At 35.1% G+C, this 19,863-nt stretch overlaps 1 protein-coding gene and 1 long non-coding RNA gene across 26 annotated transcripts; both read right to left on the minus strand.

Annotated features, from left to right (window-relative positions):
- Positions 1-3,343: 3,343 nt before the first annotated feature.
- LOC111896213 (glutamate--tRNA ligase, chloroplastic/mitochondrial) lies at positions 3,344-6,743 on the minus strand. Its single transcript, XM_023892227.3, has 13 exons — positions 6,353-6,743; positions 6,163-6,281; positions 5,834-5,955; positions 5,315-5,497; positions 5,114-5,232; positions 4,962-5,010; positions 4,781-4,882; positions 4,605-4,707; positions 4,440-4,503; positions 4,234-4,348; positions 4,058-4,158; positions 3,833-3,989; positions 3,344-3,749 (listed from the first exon to the last, which is right to left on the minus strand). Exons 1-13 carry the CDS (start codon positions 6,655-6,657, stop codon positions 3,528-3,530), a joined length of 1,761 nt encoding a protein of 586 aa, XP_023747995.1. The 5' UTR covers positions 6,658-6,743; the 3' UTR covers positions 3,344-3,527.
- Positions 6,744-7,612: 869 nt separating this feature from the next.
- On the minus strand, positions 7,613-19,677 carry LOC122195279 (uncharacterized). 25 transcript variants are annotated; one of them, XR_006185413.2, is made up of 11 exons: positions 19,219-19,664; positions 19,002-19,094; positions 18,357-18,935; positions 18,048-18,125; positions 17,898-17,965; positions 17,599-17,688; positions 10,653-10,735; positions 10,437-10,568; positions 9,985-10,098; positions 9,650-9,712; positions 9,267-9,552 (listed from the first exon to the last, which is right to left on the minus strand). It is a non-coding gene; the product is annotated as an uncharacterized LOC122195279 (long non-coding RNA). The 25 variants fall into 25 exon arrangements; XR_006185409.2 differs by having other exon boundaries at positions 10,657-10,735; positions 19,219-19,663; XR_008226025.1 differs by adding an exon at positions 7,613-7,918 and having other exon boundaries at positions 8,068-9,552; positions 10,437-17,688; positions 19,219-19,677.
- Between the last annotated feature and the right edge of the window lie 186 nt (positions 19,678-19,863).

Genomic DNA, 19,863 nt, shown 5'->3' on the forward strand with positions numbered 1-19,863 from the left:
CCTAAATCGTTTGAAAGTTGAGGAATGGTGATTTTAGTGCTAAAATGAGCTAGAGATGATGGATTTCAAGGATTAACATCCTTTCCCCCTTAAGGTAACGATTTCTTCCTTTTATGAAGCTTTGAGCTTCAATGGTGAAATTGTTAGATTAGTTAGATTGTTTGAATTAATCGACTTATAACTCGATTTGTATGTTATTGAAAGTGTTTAGAAGCTTTTTATGTGATTTTCAAGGTGAAATTAGGGTTAACCCTAACTAGTGAGGAAGATGAATTTATGCAATAAAGTTCAAATTGTAATGAATTAGGTAGTATGTGTTGCTTAATTCATTAAGGTATAAAAGATTTAGAGATAGAAAATAAGATTTTATAATTATGATTAACTGAGTGATTATTTTGGTATATAGAGTTATTAAGCTATTAATAGGTTAAAACAAGTTCTAAGGAGCGTAATATGTTGTATGAATAGGCCTTGAGTAAAGAAGACAGATCAAGATGCATCAATTGGAGATTTGAAGCCAATGGTAGTTTGTCTTCACTAATTAACAAGGTGGGTTATACTCTCTCTCTCTCTCCCCCTCTCTCTCTCTCTCTCTCTCTCTTTCTCTCTCTCTCTCTTACTGGATTATAATGATATGTTTTATGATCTTATGAATGTATATGTATGCATGTTTATATATGGATGGTAATGTGTCAAATACCCACAAAATATTATGTAAAGATGGAATGTGATTACATAAATTTTAATCTTGTAAAATAAGTAGATATGTATGGTTAGATGTTAGTGGTATTGTGTTAAATACCCATCATATATTAGATGAAGATAGAGTATGGATGTATGGCTAGATGCTAGTGGTGTTGTGTTAAATACATATATGTTAGTAGATGAATATTTAAATTAAGTACTTAACGAATTAAGTACTAGATTGATAGTGGAAGATCTATTAATTACAAACTGCTACGAGACATGTGAGGTATAAGACTACGGGGATACCATATCACTCACTTGAAAGATTATAAGACAAATAAAAAGATGTTTCATATGGGAATATATAAGGATGATTCCTACGGGAATGAGATTATGATTCCTTTGGAAATAAGATTATGTTTCCTTCGGGAATAAGATGATGATTCCTTCGGAAATATAGATAGGTGATTCCTGCGGGAATGAGATTATGTGTGGTTGGAGAAGGTTGAGAAAGGGTTCCATGAATGGAACAAAGTAAGAGGTTTCTTTAAAGAACCTGTATATAATCTACAATGGATTAAGTGTAGATGATCCATAAGGGATCATAGTGATCCACGAGGGATTCAAGAAAAGAAAAGTGACAAGGATCTATGATGGATCAAAGTAAAGGACTAAGTCTGAATCATTGTACACCGGTAAATCAGAACTATGTTGTCCCCTTATATGATAGATGAAATATCATATATGATTAGACTATTTGTTTCTAAATGAGAGTAGAATGGTAAAGCAAGTGGATATGGGAGCAGAGAGACAAGAGGTGAGAAGAGATGAGATAACAAAAAGTATGTGAAGAATAGAGTAGATGACGATGAGAAGAGATGAGAAGACTAGATTAGATTTAAAGAGTATGAGAAATAAAGAGAAGAATGGTAGAGTATGAAAAGAAAGAAAGGAGAGAGATAAAGTATGACTACATGAAAACAAAGTATGATATAACTCCTCAGATTTGTGGTCTGATGATGTAGATTATTCATTTATTGCAAGTTAAGGTAGTAATCGTTGTACGAGAGGAGGTAGAAGCATCGAGGGCTTGGACTAGAAGTCACTTTTATTTTTGGTATTTCCTTGTTGCTTTAAATTATGGTTAGGATTTATCGTAAACCCGATTATAGCCTAGGATGTAAAGTGTTTTTGAGATTTAGAATTCCGCATTTTTATAGAATACTCTAATAAATCCCTAGAATATTTAGATGGAAAAGTTGTGCCGTTACATGAACAATTACAATTTAACAGATAATATATAAGAGTAACTCATACAAATCGTACTTGGCGGGAGATACGTGAAATGAACCCACATTGATTGTTAATCCAATGTCGTCTTACGGGAACAACATGACATCCGTAAATTCTGTAATTATAAACAATTTAATGTTTGCTTTATAACAAAAGTCTCTAACTTTAACATCGAAAATCCTCAGATTAGTCTAAACACTTAAATAAAAAATGTTACTCAAACTTCAATGGCATGTCAACTCACATATCAAACCAGCATTAAGCATAAACTAAAATAATCAACATAATAAAGACTAAAGTCTTTAACTCGGTTCTTTAGTTTCTGTGGACTATTTGGTTCTCACAATCAACATAATATTAGTAACTATAACCAGTTTGAAATCTAAGACGATAACATGGACATTCGGTGTGACAAAAAAAATTGACATATGTGAGTTTTGATTTTTAGTATTATTATGGATGTAAAATAAAGATTAAATGATAAAAAAAAAGCCATTTTTCTTAAACATTTTGCAAAAAATAGCCAAACAATTAACATTTTTTCCCAAAATTAATCAAACAATTCAGAGGTAGAGGTGCACAATGACCAAACTTAGGGGTTGTTTATAGTTGTTGACTGAGTCAGAGCCTAACATCGACAGAAGCTCTGACATCTGTCTTTGATTGAAACTATGTTGTTTTATTACACATCCGTATTCTTACAAATAATTTAAATTTATAAAGAATTGAACAAACAAAAGCATCAAAAGTCTCATGAACTTTTTAAAGTACAATAATGTAATAAGAATAAATCAAAGTAGAATGTTATAACAAACAAATAATATATATATATATATATATATATATATATATATATATATATATATATATATATATATATATATATATATATATATATAGTTGTTTCTTGCATTCAACCTTTTACTTCTACTTCCTCAAGTTTAAAGTTATTTTTCTCAAATTTTATCTAATCATATATACAAACAACATTTTTTCATACCAGAAGACCATTAATTAATTTTAGAAAACAAACATGATTTCCATTTTCTCCAGTAATTTTTTGAAGGCATTTACAAGTTCTTGTATGTCTGAACATCTAGTTAACAATAGCAGCATAATGGTTGTAGTTGGAGGATATGATATGATATGATGACATACACGTCCAGAAAGCTATTATCTATGAGCAGCTTCTTTTAGAGGCACATGATTAGGAATCTTTTAGAGGCACATGATTAGGAATCTGGAAATTAAAGATGTATCAATATCAATAATTCTATTATCTATGAGCAGCTTCTTTTAGAGGCACATGATTAGGAATCTGGAAATTAAAGATGTATCAATATCAATAATTACATAATCCATATAAAAACAAGTGCCACTGTTAATGGAAATTAAAGGTGTATCAATATCAATATCAATATCATGAGTATTCATGTTTTTCCACTATTAGCAAAGTGCAAGCAACTCAACAAGAACATACAATAATAGACCTATTAAGCTACAAAATCTGAATTACTTATTGAAAAAAAAAAAAAAAAAACATATAATCAATGAGAAGCAACAGTAGCAGGCTCATCCACCTTTCTAAAAGCTTCCCAATCAACTTCTCTCAATGATTTCAAGCGTTGTTCCAGTGTAACAAACCCAAGCTGAGGTGTCACAATCTCATTGGTCCCAGCTCTATGAATCAAAACTATACTCTCTCCCATGTCAGGCCCATGCAGCTTTCCAGTCAGCAAAACTCTCAAAGGCATGAACAGCGATTTCCCCTATCACATTATAAATATTATATCATTATATAATGATAAAAAAATTTATCCATTTTTTTTATAAATTATAATTATAATCTAACCTTTCGTTTTAATGATTTGCCAAAAGCTTTCACCCATTTCTGCCACCCGGATTTTCCTTCTTCAAGTGCACTCATAAACTCCCCATTATCATATGCAGCTAACAAGCTTTCTGCAACCACTATAAGCCCTTCTTCCAACATCTCTCTACCTTCAGAACTAAATAAACAATACAATTTATAAAAATGACACAATTTTTATAAAATTTGCATTATTTTATTTTATACCTTGATAGAGTATCATGAAATGGATACGATAGTAAATCAGAAAGTAACTTTTCTGCATCTGTTATCACATCAATCCCACCTTCTAGAAGCTTATAAGCATCCTGTATCCAAAAAACTATAAATTGTAAATGTAATCCCAATTTTGACATATTTTAATTAATATAAAATATTCTTACTTCTATAAAGATCCCTTCTGATTCTTTAAGGATGCCAGAGCTCTTCCATTGATCACCAACTGTCTTTATCAGCTCTTCCATGGGAAGAGCTTTTAAATGCAACCCATTCATCCATCTTTATTTATTTTTTTAAATTTAAATACAAAAGTTATAAAAGGCGTATGATGAAATTAATAAATAATAATACAATGAATTATTTGCATTACCTCAATTTGGTTGAATCAAATATGGCTCCACTTTTGTTGACACGATTAATAGAAAACTTTTCAACTGTAACACAAAAATAAAAAAATAAAACATTTATTTAAAAAGACGAAAAAGGGCATATCATGTGCATAACATTAACACCAGATTACATTACATGAACTAACCTAGTTGCTCAAGGGTAAAAAATTCATCATTAGTCCCATCACTCCAACCCAACAATGCTAAATAATTCACAATTGACTGAGGTAAATACCCCATTTCCCTATACTGTCAATCTCAAAAGTTAATACTTAATACTCATCATCACTTCTAGATACAAGGGTAAAATGGTCATTTGTACCTGTCCTACTGAAGTTGCACCATGTCTTTTCGACAGTTTGCTTCGATCAGGGGCAAGAATCAATGACACGTGTGCAAAAGAAGGCATTGGAAACCCTAGAGCCTATGAGAAAAAAAACAACAAAAGAAAAGATTAATAATTTCATCATATCAAATTTTTATTAATATTAAAATAAAACTACCTTATATATCAATGCCTGCCTTAGTGTATTAGGTAAGTGTTCTTCTGCCCTGAAGCACAAGTGTTTAATACAATACTGTAATATAAATTATATAATATAATCATATAATAATAATATTAGATATATAATAATATATAGATTTAGTGATTTACCTTATAACATGTGTTATTGCCATGGTGGCATCATCAACAGTGACACAAAAATTATAAACTGGTTGTCCATTACTTCTCATAATTACAAAATCACCAAGTGTGTCTAGATTCCAGCTAACCTTTACACAATATCATTAAACAATATCAAATTTTTAATGTCTAACAAGTAATTAAATTAATTTTTGTACAAAATTTAATTACCTCTCCTCTAATCAAGTCGTTAATTGTTAAACTCCCTTCTTTAGGGACACGGAATCTGTAAGTATATGGAGTTCCTTTTGATAACTCTTGTTGAACTTCTTCATCTGTAGCATGGGCCCACTTTCCACTGTATACAGGAGGTAGTTGTTTTTCCTTTGCAATTTCTTTCATTTGTTCAAGTTCCTAAAAGGTTTAACAGGATAAAAACCAACATAGCATCATATAGAAAGGACATGCAGTATGATTTGAATCAAAGACAATCCATTCACAAAATTCATGTTTTAGTATCTTGATTTTAAGGGGTTGCATAGGCAGATGTTAATTCCTTGCAATATCTACCACTTGTCACTTCTACAGTTCATTATTGTAACATGAAGAAAGAGGACAAAGTGAAAAATAAGATTGCAGATTGGAAAAGGATAAGATTCTTTCAGTGGCAGCAGTGCACATCAATAAATATGACAAAGTTCAAGATTCACATCCATCATACACATGTCTCTCAAGTTCAAGGACACTTACCTCATTTGAGCAAAAGCAACGATAAACTTCACCAGATTGTAGAAGCTTCTCAGCGTATTGTTTGTACAAATCATTCCTTTCTGATTGCCTATATGGACCATAATCACCACCAACTCCAGGGCCTATAAGATCAACAGCAAATGTTGAATCAAAGTTCAAAGAATTTCCAATAGAATTCAGTTTTAAACAAAAAATTCTTCTAATCGCATGACATTTTGTTGGTTTTTTCTCCGTAACCATGAAAATTCATACAGATTTCGAAGCTGAACCTTGATCCATTTGAAAGTGACCCTAATTTGGGAGAAAGAAAATGGGAGGGATTCTACAACCTTCATCCCAAGCAAGGCCCAGCCACGAGAGGTCTCGCAACACAGCTTCCTCCGATTCCTTGGTTGATCTCTCCAGGTCCGTGTCCTCTATTCTCAGTACAAACTTCCCGCCTTTAGACCTGTTCCGATTCGAAATCTTCGTTATAGAAGTATAGAACCTTCTTATCAAATTAAGGAGAAAGCAACCGACCTAGCGTAAAGGTAGTTGAAAAGAGCAGTTCTGGCGCCACCGACGTGAAGATTACCGGTGGGGGAAGGGGCGAAACGGACGCGGACTTGTCGGTCGTTGAAGCTATTGCTATCGTCTGAAACTGACGCGGAGATTGAGAAAGTTCGTTTTGGAACAAGGGAGATGCTGATAAAAGTGTTGCTGGTTTTACGGGTTTGTAACAAAGAAGGACGGAGTATGAACTTTGATTGAGGGAAAACTTCCGGGACGACCACTCGAGTCCCACAGCCGATCCCGATTCCGGCGAGGGTCGCCATTTTCATCATCTACAGACCAGACTGCAGGTATTGCTACTATAGATAACGATTATCCGAAGGAAATTGTGGATTTTGTCACAATCGACTGTGAAATCTTACCAAACTTGTATCGGGTTTGAAGTTTCCGTTGAGCCCGCAAAGGCCCATTGCTCTTTTCAACAAACTTCATAAACCGGGTTCTGATCCATCCAACCGGATCCTGAATTCCTAATAAGTTGGGGTGCATATGGACCGGGTAACCGGCCGGAACCGGTACCGGAACCGAAACCAGCACCGGAACCGGAACCTGATGGAACCGGTCGGGCCGGGACCAGGACGTTATTTTTGTGGATTTTTGGAACCGGAAATCGGTAGGAATCGGAACCGATATAACCGGTAAAAATTGGAACCGTATGATGCTATTTTTTAAGGACCGGTTCCAACATTTGATGACATGACAAGAACCGGTAGAACAGCCGGGCCGATTCGGCTCTTGATTTTGGCCGAAGCCGATTCCCGGGTCCGGTCCGGTTCGGTCCTTTTGCTCATCCCTACTAATACCAAATTGCCAAATTGGCAATTTGTGTGTAAACTAGGACTTCCACCGGGCCGAACCAAATTGTATATCTCGTTTTAGGATTCAATTTTTGTTTTTATTCAAATCGGTATTCATTTCATGTATAACTATTAAAAAATCTATGCAGTTGGTTTCATTTCATGTATGGTTGGTTTCATTTTCTTTCAAAACTATGGAAGAATCCCGTATTGTGGGTGTTGGAATTGCGGTGGTTAGAGGTATTTCATAGTCTATTATTAAAATATTGAAAATAGCAACAAACTTTTCAATGATTTACATATGTAATGTTAAATGTTGGTAATTTTACAAAGAATCAAATTACAATGCTCTATATGCTATACCTTGTATTTCTAAAAATACAATGATATATGTTGGTAGATTTTCACAAAAAAATAATAATAATAATAATAATAATAAACTGAATATATACATGAACCTAAACCCAAACTTATAATATTTCTCTCTATTGTTAGGGTGCATAACACAATCAACAAACAAATCACTTCATGTTGAGATGTTTCCTCTTAAAAGATATAATTAAGATACTAAATTCCTCACCTTGATTCAATAGCATAATAAATAAAATTTCTTAATGTCCAAACTGAAGTCGTGATTTTTCTCTTCATTTCAACTGAAATTAACCGAAACAGGTTCTGTCATCAGGAGTGTAAGCCAGTGGCCGCACAATACCAGCTCCATTTTAAAGGAATTTCACTTTCATAAAGGTTAAAAAAAATCCATGCTAAATTAGTATTCAACAAAATCACAGGTAAATAAGTAAAGAAGTAAATAAAGTAATCCTTAAAATTTCTTCCAAAATAAAGAGGCATAAATGTATTCTAACATAAAGAACCATAACTCACATTTGTAATTTGTTAAATTTTGATACCGAAAGTAAAAGAGAAAAACCAAAATTTTGATCATCCTTTGGTAATGCAACGTTTATGTGTTCTTCCTTGAAATTGGTTTCCAACAACTGCATCAAGTATGGCTATCAATAACATCGGGACCCTCAAATTGTCTAAACAAATTAAAACCAAATTTTTACCAATCTTTATATCTACGCGTTTGTTTTTTGACTCTACTACAATTTTTTAACGAGAGCAAGCTAAAAGAAAATTGTACTAGACTAAACTATAAACAGATCGATATAAAGATCGTTAAAATCCGAAATCATATGAAGAAGTTATAATGCTCAGAACACATGACATAAGCAACCAAGTAGTCGAGATTGCGATGGACATAAACATCAAAAATCTCAAACATCTCATTAATGATTTTCCCACGTAAGATGTCGTGAGAAAAACCTAAATAAATCATTCATAAATACTGACTGAGTACAAAAATAAAAATGACTTATTTTGCAACAAAAAAAAATATTAAGGACTAAATGTGCACAAAAGTATTAAGGACTAACCTAGAATAGCCGGTCATTTTTACCGGTTAACTTGGAGTAGTCGGTCATTAGGACTGAATATGTACGGTTTAACAAGTTGAAGAGGTAAATGTGGATGAAAAAAAAAATCTCAGTGACCATTTAGTGTACAAATCGAAAAATATATTATCCTTTTAAATCGTTATCCCTAGATTTTAAGAAGTTGCATAATTCCATTATTTAAAACAAGTGTACTGTAGATAGATTTTAAGAAGTTGCATAGTTCTCTCGTTTAAAAAAAATTACACCAAACGTCCCTCATATATATGCCAAAATGCACGTTTAATCATTATTTTTAAAAATTAACTTAGATCGTTCCTCACTTGTTTGAAACATACATGTTTCATCCCTCATTCTTTTTTAAGTTTGCATGTAATGTCCTTTACCAATAAAGACAAAAAATGATCATATTGTCCCCATTGTTTTACTTTTAATTTAATAATAATTTATTTTATATTAAAATAATAACAATAATAATAACAACTAAAAAGGTGTCCCCGCGTTTCGGGGGTTGGAATGTGTCGTCTTTTTGTGAAAGTATAGTACATTCGCCCGTTTACAAATGTATAATTGTCAAATATGTTGTATGCTATAAAATAATGAACCATTTGTGTTGCAAAGTAAACAGGAAGTGCAACAGAAAAACCTGTTAAAAAAAGTCAAGTAAACAAAAAAATCTGTTTTTTTAACACATGTTTCCGTAAAAAAAATAAGAAAAGCTAAATATTACCTCTCAAATATTGTGTAAATTCCAAATTTCCATACTACTTTATTTGAAATAAGTAGAAAATACCCTTATCGACTTACAGATCCGCCCCTGATCACTGAAAAAGTTCTCTCACATCACCTGCTTCTCCAAGGGTGCCAACTATGAAACAATAAGCTACAAGGTTTGAATATGGGTGATTTTTTGCTACAGTAGGCAATAGAAATAGAACAAAAAGTTAAAATTTATAAAATGAATGTTCATTTTTAAACTATAAAATTCACTCACAACTTGTATTTGTTACCTGCATTGTGTGAAATACATTTAATGATTCATTCCGCAGGTTTTCTTGCCTTCCCAAGTGTATCTAGTGTGGAAGTGTAAATCTTTCAGTAAAAGTAAGAAATTAAGAATAATTAATAATATATGAATTGTTGAAAGATTATATATTAAAGCAACAAAAAGGAAGAATTCATATGTTTTAACTAATTGAGCCGATCTTCACATGAAATTAACTAAATTTGTAGGTTTAGCAACCAGAACCTATACAACAGCTAATGTAAAACTCCAAAAAAACACACGAATGGAGAAAATATACAAATAAAAAAAAATGCCAGTGGGTTTGATAAAAAAAATAACCTAATGATGCTGAGTCCTGGGGAAAGGGGAGAAGATTGCAGCTCCAATGAACATGAAGGGGTCGTTAGGAATAGACACAAATTTGATGTTCGGATGCTTTTCTTTGTAGTGTATCTGGAAGGTAGAATTGAAGTGGTAAAATCAAGGGTTAAATGCAAGAAATAATGATGTAATTTCATTGATTTGTTTATCACACTATCCTACTTTTTATTGCTTTCTAATACAATTTACAACATTGTACTTTGAACATCTATCCAATAATAAGAATGTTATTCAAATAGAAAGCAATTTTTTACTGCTACTACTGGTAGATTTTTCAAAATACATGTGCATATAAGACACAAATTGAAAGTGCATCTGGGTACATTTTTTAAGTAGAATGCATTGATAAGAAATTTGCATATCAACATGTTTATGTTAAATATGGAAGAGAAACATGTCAAGAGATTTACCTTATAGAGAAGATTGCCTGTACAACGTTCACATCCCTCAGTATCAGAAATTCAGCAATATGAAATCAAATAAGGAGGCTCAAAATATCAGCACCCCAATACAACTACTAATAAGGACATCAGAATTCAAGCCTAAAATAAAAGTCCAACAATTGAAATTATTCCAAAACAGCAAGAAACTTTCAACAGTAAAACAGATTGGTGAATTGAAAGCACCTACAAAGAATATTTCCTTCTTCTTTCTTCCTCCCAGCTGCTTCGATTCTTTCATGAACATCCATCTCCCATGGACCCGTTTCCTACCAAATGACCAGGTTACCCTTATATTGTCACACCCCCAAAGGTTTCGATATTCAGTGGGTTAGGTGAAGGATCCTTTCGTAGCCGTTAAACCGGGAAGATGAGGACTATACCAATCGAAATTGAATGGTGACATCAGTATCTTTTTAGATAAAACATGTGTTAAGTTGTATTCGTAAGAAGTGCTTATTAGAGTGATAGAGTATCTTGTGTTTCTTTTCAGTGTGTTCCGTTTTGTTCGATGTTATTATTACTGTAGATGATTCGTACCACAGTGTCTAGCACTGGTAGTGGGCGTGTTTCGATAGCTAGTAATGATACTTGATATCATGATCCCCAACAGGTCACTTTGTGATCGAGCGGTATATGTACGTCGTCTGTAATTTGATATTTGTGAAATCGTCGAGTGGGTGGCTCCACTCAATTCCCACTACTAGACATGGAACATGAGTCAGGTTAGAATTATTTGTTTCAAGTCTTTAGTATTTTGATTATAATTAACCCCGATGTATATAAAAAGTCATCACAGCTTACAGGTGATGATCCTAAGGTCATATATGAGTGTCTTTGGTTTGATTTGAACGAGAGAGTATTTTAACTACTTTTAGAAAGACGGTGATTTTAGCAAGCATACCAAATTCGTTACAAACATATGGTACTTAAACGTTTTTGTTGTTGGAAACATTACAAAAGTCCTAATATGGTCCCCTTGTTGCTCCTGCTGGTGTGTTCATCACACTTCTCCTGCTCCCCCGTCATTCTTCTCGGTTGGACATTCTCTCTTGAAGTGTCCCGTTTCACCGCATAGGAAGCATACTGGTCCTACCTTGGTGCCGGTGATTGAAGAGAGGTGCTAGGTTTGGTTTCTGCAGTAGCGGGCCGTATGTCCATTCTTGTCGCAGTTTTTACAGTGCATCACTAGGCCAACCCCATTGTGATGGAAGCCGCATTGGTTACACTTTAGGAGTGATCCCTTATATGGTCTGGTCGGCGTTTGGGTGGCAGACCCCGTGACTAGTGTCGAGGCATGTGTCGTAACTGTTGTTGTAATGGCAAGTGCAGCCACGAATTGCTTTCTTCCAGCGAATTCTTGAGGTAGGTTACACTTCTTTTTGTCCCAAAACTTTCGCTTCTTATTCGTAGGTTTGTGGCCTGAGGCGCCTTCGTTGGCAGATACCTGCCGGTGTTCCTGATTGATACAACAATCTGTATTGTCGGTACCGCTCCCATCTCTACTGGCGTTGTTAGCATTGAGTTGCGCCATGACGGCTGTCATGGCTACCGTGACTGCAGCTTGAAAAGTAGCAGAGTCTATCTGCAGGGTTGGCGCTTTGCTAGTTGGCTGGTTACCGTCTTGTGAAGACATAATCATGTTGCATGAGGAGAAAAGATGTCGTGAGTAGGGACGATTATCTCTAGTTATATCCTTACCATTTATATACACATATATAAATTTCTCACTTTACTGAACTATTCTCGGTGTTTCTGCTAACGTTCCTGAGACAGAGTTATGGTAGTGGGTAGAAGTAGGTTTCATACGGGCGTTTTAAGATTTACTCATCTTAAGATCATGTTTGTTCAAACACACTTAGCTGAGGAGTTTTGATGGGATCCGGTGCATTAGCGTTGGTATGATCGCACCCTATAGGTCTACGAAGAAGGCACCTCTCAACCAAGGTGTTTAAAGGTGAGACGGAAATGAGTTTTTAGGATGACTATACATCGCAAGCTTTCTAACTAAGTTTATCTTATATCAATTTGTAACGTAATTCAGTTGTTAAGGGTGTTCTGTAAACAGTTCATAACGAGAGTCTTTATATGATAAACTCATGTGTTTTAGTAGTTCTGTATCCAAGTGAAACCTTGTAATTTGACCCAAGCTAGGTCCTAAGCCCATCTTGTTAATATGATTCTAGTAATTGTGGTCTCAGCAAACATTTTTGACCTCGATGCAGGTCTGTCTCACATCCATGCAAGGAAAAGTTTTGATGGCAACTAGATCTCTCGATTAGTATGACCGCTTAAATCGCAATGTCGTGCTTACGCCTAGAATAGAGTAGCACCAACACATACTCATGAACCTATTTTACGAGGTCTTGTGAGCGGTATGAACTCTACTCACGATGATGCGTCCCTTGCGATGCCTGAGGCAAAGTCGATGCACCTTGTAGTTCTGCCAATCAATGCTTGGCTGCAATCCTCCTCTCTTAGGATGTCGTGTGTCTATCCTGTTACTCTCTTGCCTCTACCCGAGCTGCGATAAGGTTCTAAAAAGAATGTTGGCCTCTGAAATAGTAGTCTATCTCCGAGTCTCGGGTACGTGAGACAGTAGGGTCTGTAGTAGCGCGCAATTTCCGAACTCGGGTTGTCGTCTTCCTGTTTTAATCCCCGATGTTCGCGATCTGCCGGGTCTTCGCTGGGAGGGCTCTGTCAGTCGGTCCCCCATGGTTGAGGTCATAGCACCCTCGTCAGTCTCCACATGGTGGTTGCTGTCATTGCTGTCGACATTCAACCCTCGATCACGGTTGCCCAACGGGGCACAGGTTCGATGTAGTCGAAACGGTTCGCGGAAACCCTTGTTATGCATGGAGGATTGATTACCTCCAGTTCCGTTTCTGATTCTTCTCATAACCATTCACCGTTTCTCGGGTTCGGATTGGGAAAGTAGGGGTCGCCCGGTAAGTAGGATCTTGCTATGTTGTACATGCGAGAATAAGAGTGGAAGAGATAATTACTAGGCGTCTAACTCTATAATTAATTACTTATAGGGGTGATCCTTATTAGTTACTTCTATAATGACATAGTGCATACTAATTACATATAACAAGATATGATAGACCTTCGAATAAGTGATCCTACCCTATGTCCACATCCAAACAAGGAAAAGGAAGTAAGGCAATGACCACAAATTCTAAGTCTATGATTTCTAAGTTATATATAACCTTAGAGTATCCATTTAGTGACTATAGACCTATTATTAAGGATCTAGTTAGTTTTCATATAAGTTATGATATTACAAAATACTCCTATAGTATTTTAAACTCATGTTCTGTTCTAATGTTCTCATTGTGGTAGTGTTGGTAAGTTTATAGACTTGTCGCCATATCACAACTATTCTTGGGCATGTGCTAATCACTCCTCGGACCAACATAGTTGATCAGGCTATGCCACTCCCAAGACTGACCATACATCCCTGAGCTTGCCTGTGATATTCAACAATCATTACTTTTGTTTTGTTCTAGAATGCTGCTGACCTTAGTATGTATGCATGCATGTATACTTTTAACAAGAAACTATTTATTTCTAAAAGTATAGTTGTTTTGAAAACTTTAAATCAGAGACCTTAGTCCCAATGCATTTATAGTTTGTATATCTTATATGGTTCGATATACTTAGTTCACTATAAACAATGTTCTGATACCAATCTGTCACACCCCCAAACCAAGGATGGCGGAAACATCCGGGGGTGGAGGACTTCATGTATAGTATCACAACAACGAGTATAATAGTGCTCAAAGTAAATACAACCATCATAAATATAATTGAAAAAGTTACACCAAAGTATATGTTTACATGATTCAAATCAATTATATTATGATAACAAAATGAACTGTTTGACGATTTATCGTCCCATCCTCAAAACGCTGTTGATTTTCTGTTTCACTGAATTCCTAAGAATACAAGTAGTTTTGAAAAAGTGTCAACACATAGGTTGGTGAGTTCATAAGCTTTTGATAGTAAGAGTTTGAAAATCGATCTTTGTAATGAGTTGTATGTTACCAAGAAAAATCCAATATTTTCCTTATAAAAGTTATGTGGTCCTAAATACCAGGACCGGGAATGAACAAGTATTTGTAATACTTAAAGATATAAAACTGGTTTTAAATTGGCGTAAAACCCTTTTTAGTTTGAGAAGAATCCCGTAATGAATGATGTGTAGTCTTAAATACCAAGACCGAAAGTATACAATAAAATATGTAATTATTGGTGTAAAAAGTGATTTTAAATCGACATAAAACCCTTTTTGATATGAAGGCGTACAAGTATTTTTCCATACTTAAGGTAATTTATGTGAGTTAAATTGACATAACTCGCTAATTTAAAGTTAGAACCTGTAAATCTTATGATTTGTTAATACCACATGTGAGCTATCATAACCATACTTGACATAGACGGCCTCGTAATACGACGTTCTTCAGACGTCGCCGTTAAATGACACTTGTCACCACAGACCTGTCGGTCTAGCTGTTGCAAGCAGCTCAGGTGTGGGTTTGTCAAACCCAATATAGATCTATACACAACTATCACGTTCTCTCTACAAGAGACTCTAGTTACAATTTACAGGATTTTTTGACTTTGTTACTTTGGAAGTAACCCGAAGCGAATGACTCACAAATTTATTCATTAACAGATTTACGTGAACTAAACTGAAAATCTTTGATAAATAAGTTTGAAAAGTAAATGATACATAAACTATACCTATTATAGTTTATCCAAAACGTTTGTAATGTATAAGAACTCTTTTATGAAAACACATTAGTGCTACGAATCCATAAACTATGCTTATTATAGCTTAATATATGTGTTCTAAATGAATGAAGAATCTTATCATGAATGGCTAAATTTCAGTTATGATGATAAACTAACGAGGAAAACACATTCAATATTTAGAACTTATTGTTATACACTTTGTTCAACATAATACAAAATGTTATAAAAGTTATAAGCTGTTAACTAGTTTTTAACCTTTCTGCACTGTTTTAGAAAAATCATACGAAATCGAAAAGTGAATCCATAAATTCTGGGAGTTCCTAAAATGTGTCTAGTTTGTTCATAATTTTTATCATGATTTTTGGAAGCCTTTAACTTGTGTTAAAATGTTCATAATCATAGACTGGTCCGGATTTGCTCTTGAAACGATAGGCAGTTTTGTAAAAATCACCATAAATTGTAGAAAAATCGTATGGAGATGTGCAAGTAGTCATTTTAAAGCTAAGAACTGGAACTACTTGCACCTAAAACAGTTTTGAAAACTAAATTGTTTAAATTGCCCAAAACAGTCCGTGAATGGAGTTGAATTTTTCTGATGAAGGCTGTTAAATAAGTTTAGTTGTGTTCTTGGTGTTTTAACTTGTATTCCCCCCCCCCCCCCCCCCCCCCCCCCTTAAAACTTAAGAAAACATGAAAATATAGGAGTATAAACTCACTTATGTGATTCCAGTAGATGAATGTTGGAGAAAGGAAGTGTTCAACTTAAGAACACTTGAAGATGTCTTGAAGATTTTTGAGAATCTAACATCAAAGTGATGGAGTTTGTGTAAGAAATCGATGATTGGAGTAGAATGAAGTGTATTAATCACAAGGAGGATGAATTATACTTACCAAGAGTGGGAGAACACTTGATGATCAGCCTTGGAATCTCGAATTTGAGAGAGAAAGTTTGAGAGAAAAGTGGAGTTGGACCTTTGGTGAAATGAGAGCAAATGAGAGAAGTGAGGAGAGAGGATGGATGTTCCATCCCTAAGGACGTGTGTGTGTGTGTGGGGGGGGGGGGGGGGGGGGGGGGGGGGGGGGGGGCTGGTAAATGAGTGGAAAAGACATTAAAGTGACCTAGGTAAGGTGGGGAGATGTGGCTGGTCATAGAGTGGGTGTGGGGGTGGTTGCTTGTGTCATAAGGTAAAGCAAAGTCAACACTCAACCTTTGTACTTCACCCACTCATTTCTTGGATAAGATTTGCACCAAAAACGTGGGAATTAATGAATTATGGGGCTTTAATTGACAAAATAAAGTTTTTGGTGAAAATCCCACGTTAAAACGATGAAAAACGAAGCCAAAACGAAGTTGGAATCGAAAACCGGGAAGAAATGGGCTTCCCTGCGAGACCTCTCGGTATTGGGCCGAGGTTCGGTCCCTTCTGCTGCTGGGCCGAAAGCGAAATGGAGCGAAAGTGAATGGAAGGCTCGGTCCGAAGGGAGGTTTGGTCCGAAGGGACCTTCGGGTTTGGTCTATGCGAGCCTTCGGTCCGAGGGGTGTAGTTTGCTTCTGACAAGTTCGCTTCTGACAAGTTCGGTTCCTAAGAGGGGTTTCGGGTCCTTAAGAGGGTTCGGCTCCTTAAGAGGGGTTTCGGGTCCTTAAGTCCTTTTTATCCGTTTTTGCCCCGTTTTAAGCGGTTTTCGACCTGGTTAAGGGTCGGGATGGCCCAAAAGACTACAAAAAGTTTAAGGAACTTTTAAGAGATATTTGGGAGATTTCACATACGTGGAGAGATGTGGGAGAGATTTCTCATACTTGGAGAGATTTCTCATATAGAAAGAGATTTGGGAGAGATTTGACATACGTGGAGAGATTTAGGCGAGATTTCACATACTTGGAGAGATTTCTCATATGGAGAGAGATTTGGGAGAGATTCCTCCTTCTTGGAGAGATTTAGGATAGAATCTCGATAAAGAGAGATAGAGTGAAAACGATTGAGAGAGGTTTCGTGTGTGACATTTGTGAGTGTCCGGCTTCGCAACGCAAGGTACGTAAACCCCGTTAAACCATGTTTAAGGATCTTACACACTCCCGATGAGTATGCAACATTGTTTTATCGGTTTGGTTTGTTACTTACCACAGTTTTAGGTTAAGGAAATCTAGATGTACGTACTTTTCAATTTATGATTTCTCATTAGAACAGCGAGTTGTATAGTAATTACCTAACATAAACCGTAGTACATAAGGGTTATTTGAGCTGACCGGTTTGACTTGTTGACTTTAGTTGACTTTGACTTGACCGGAAATTGACGGTTGTCACATATATACAATGTAGACGGTATTTATGTCTTTTCAACGAACAAATTTTTTTTCATGTAACTAACTAACCTTCATCTGTAATGAAGTTTAATGGAGTGTCTCCATCAAAACCCTTTTTCTCAAACACAGTTCCATCTTATAGCTTAGCTGTATATCTAACTACAAAAAAGAAGAAAATACAATGGCTAAAATAAATATAATATTATAAGCGTTTGATATAATAAACAAACAGTATAAAAAAAAAAGCAATATATGCAAAATGATTATATACTTACTAAGAACCAAAACATCTTCATTTGGAGTGAGAGCACAATACAAAAACATTAAAAACACAAATATTATGAATATTTATGATTAATATAGATTACCATGTCAAATTGAGGATACGAATATTGTTGCATTTGGCTTTAGAGAAATGGCCTTCATTAGATATATTCTGTTTGTAAAAAAAATGAAAAAAATAAATTATTTTTTCTTGGAGAATCATACGTAAAAAGTAAAACAATCATATAATATACCTGAACAACACAACACAGAGATCTAAGAATCTAAGATTGCTGAAGAGTGACAGGTTCTTATAAGCTTCATCTTTAAAGCTAAAAAAAATAAACGAACTCTTTATAAATCATCAAATCAAGTAAGTGAAGTAACACAGTATGAAGTAATATATATAAGTAAATATGGGACATTAGACGACCTTTATATGAATATTTTCAATGATGAGTTCATAAAAGTTTAATATTTGCTTTGATAAAGTTGTTAAGATGAAAAAGATTGAAACTTTTTATTTCAAGAATCAGGTAAAAGCCTTGACCAACACAACATACCTAGTGATATCTAGCAAGTGCAGATGCTGATAATTGTCTCCAACCATTTGCAAACTTTTATCTGATATACCCTGTTATCCCACATCAATGCATTTCTATCAAAAATATATAAGATTTAAAAACTGGAATAAATCTAAATCCCTTGTAACTGTAATATACCATACAGCCACTTAAGTTCAACGTTCCTGCTCCTTGGGAGGTACCAAATAAATGAAAAGTCACCAATCTGTTTTACTGTTGAAAGTTTCTTGCTGTTTTGGAATAATTTCAATTGTTGGACTTTTATTTCAGGCTTGAGCTCTGATGTCCTTATTAGTAGTTGTATTGGGGTGGTGATATTTTGAGCCTCCTTATTTGATTTCATAACATAACAGATTAATACTGACAAGGCACAACCCACTGGATACCAAAGCAAGCATATAGGATCATATCTATGAAACTTGAAAAGCCACGATACTTACCTCCGTGAATTAAAGTTGGTAGTGGGACGACGTTCCAGAAGAGAAGACATCTCATTCCATAAGGCCATGCCCTCAATCTCTAAATGAGCTTTAGCCAAATACCCTCTTTGCCCCTTTCCTGCTTTGAATCCGGTGGGTTTGAGTTTATAAAACAAATAATAAAGAAGAGAAATAGAAATCAGACCTGTGGAAGAGAAAATAATCAAGGAATCTTGGGAATTTACAGCATAGAAACAGGGTCAAATGGCGTTGAAGATGAAAAAGAAAGAGAAGATACCTGTGACAATTTTTTTGCAGGTCAGTTGAAATGTTTATAAGACTGGAATCGGAAGAAATCAGAATAGATGTTCGGAAAAAATCGGAAGAAATCGCGTAGAAGATGAAAAAGAAAGAGAAGGTACCTGCGATGTTTTTTTTTGCAGTTCAGTTGAAATGTTTATAGGATTGGAATCGGAAGAAATCGGAAGAGATGATCGGAAGAAATCAGAATGTGTACAGAGATGATCGGAAGAAATCAGAGGCAACGCTACCAGAACGATCTAAATCAATTGAAAATGGAAGCGTTTTAAGGAAAATGGATCGGAAGTTTGGAACCGGAGAAAGGAGATCAAACACCGCCATGGCTGCAACACCATTTGTGCTGCCCCGCCAAGTTACGAGTTGTATTTCATCCTTCGCCGGAACCCGATGCTCGGAGAAGTTAGATGCAGAACAATATCATGACAGCCTCGACATGGACATCAATGGAAATGAGCAGCAAAAGAAGAAGGAAGTAACGACACTGATCCTAATCCGATTGGATTACACTGGTGGCGGTGAAGTACAAATAGAACACGTGTGAATCCCCAGTTTTAAAAATGACCTAAAGGACCCTGGAAAAGAAGGAAACAAACAAACCTATAGGAACAACTAAAGGGACCAAAATAGTTTTCCAAAACCCCGCCTCCAAATAAATTAGGTTGGACGACTAAAATAGTTAAAAACAGTTTACTGTTCGAAATTTATCATTACTTATTTATATATATATATATATATATATATATATA

Source organism: Lactuca sativa, chromosome 8 (assembly GCF_002870075.4).
Source record: "Lactuca sativa cultivar Salinas chromosome 8, Lsat_Salinas_v11, whole genome shotgun sequence".
Classification (NCBI taxonomy): domain Eukaryota; kingdom Viridiplantae; phylum Streptophyta; class Magnoliopsida; order Asterales; family Asteraceae; genus Lactuca; species Lactuca sativa.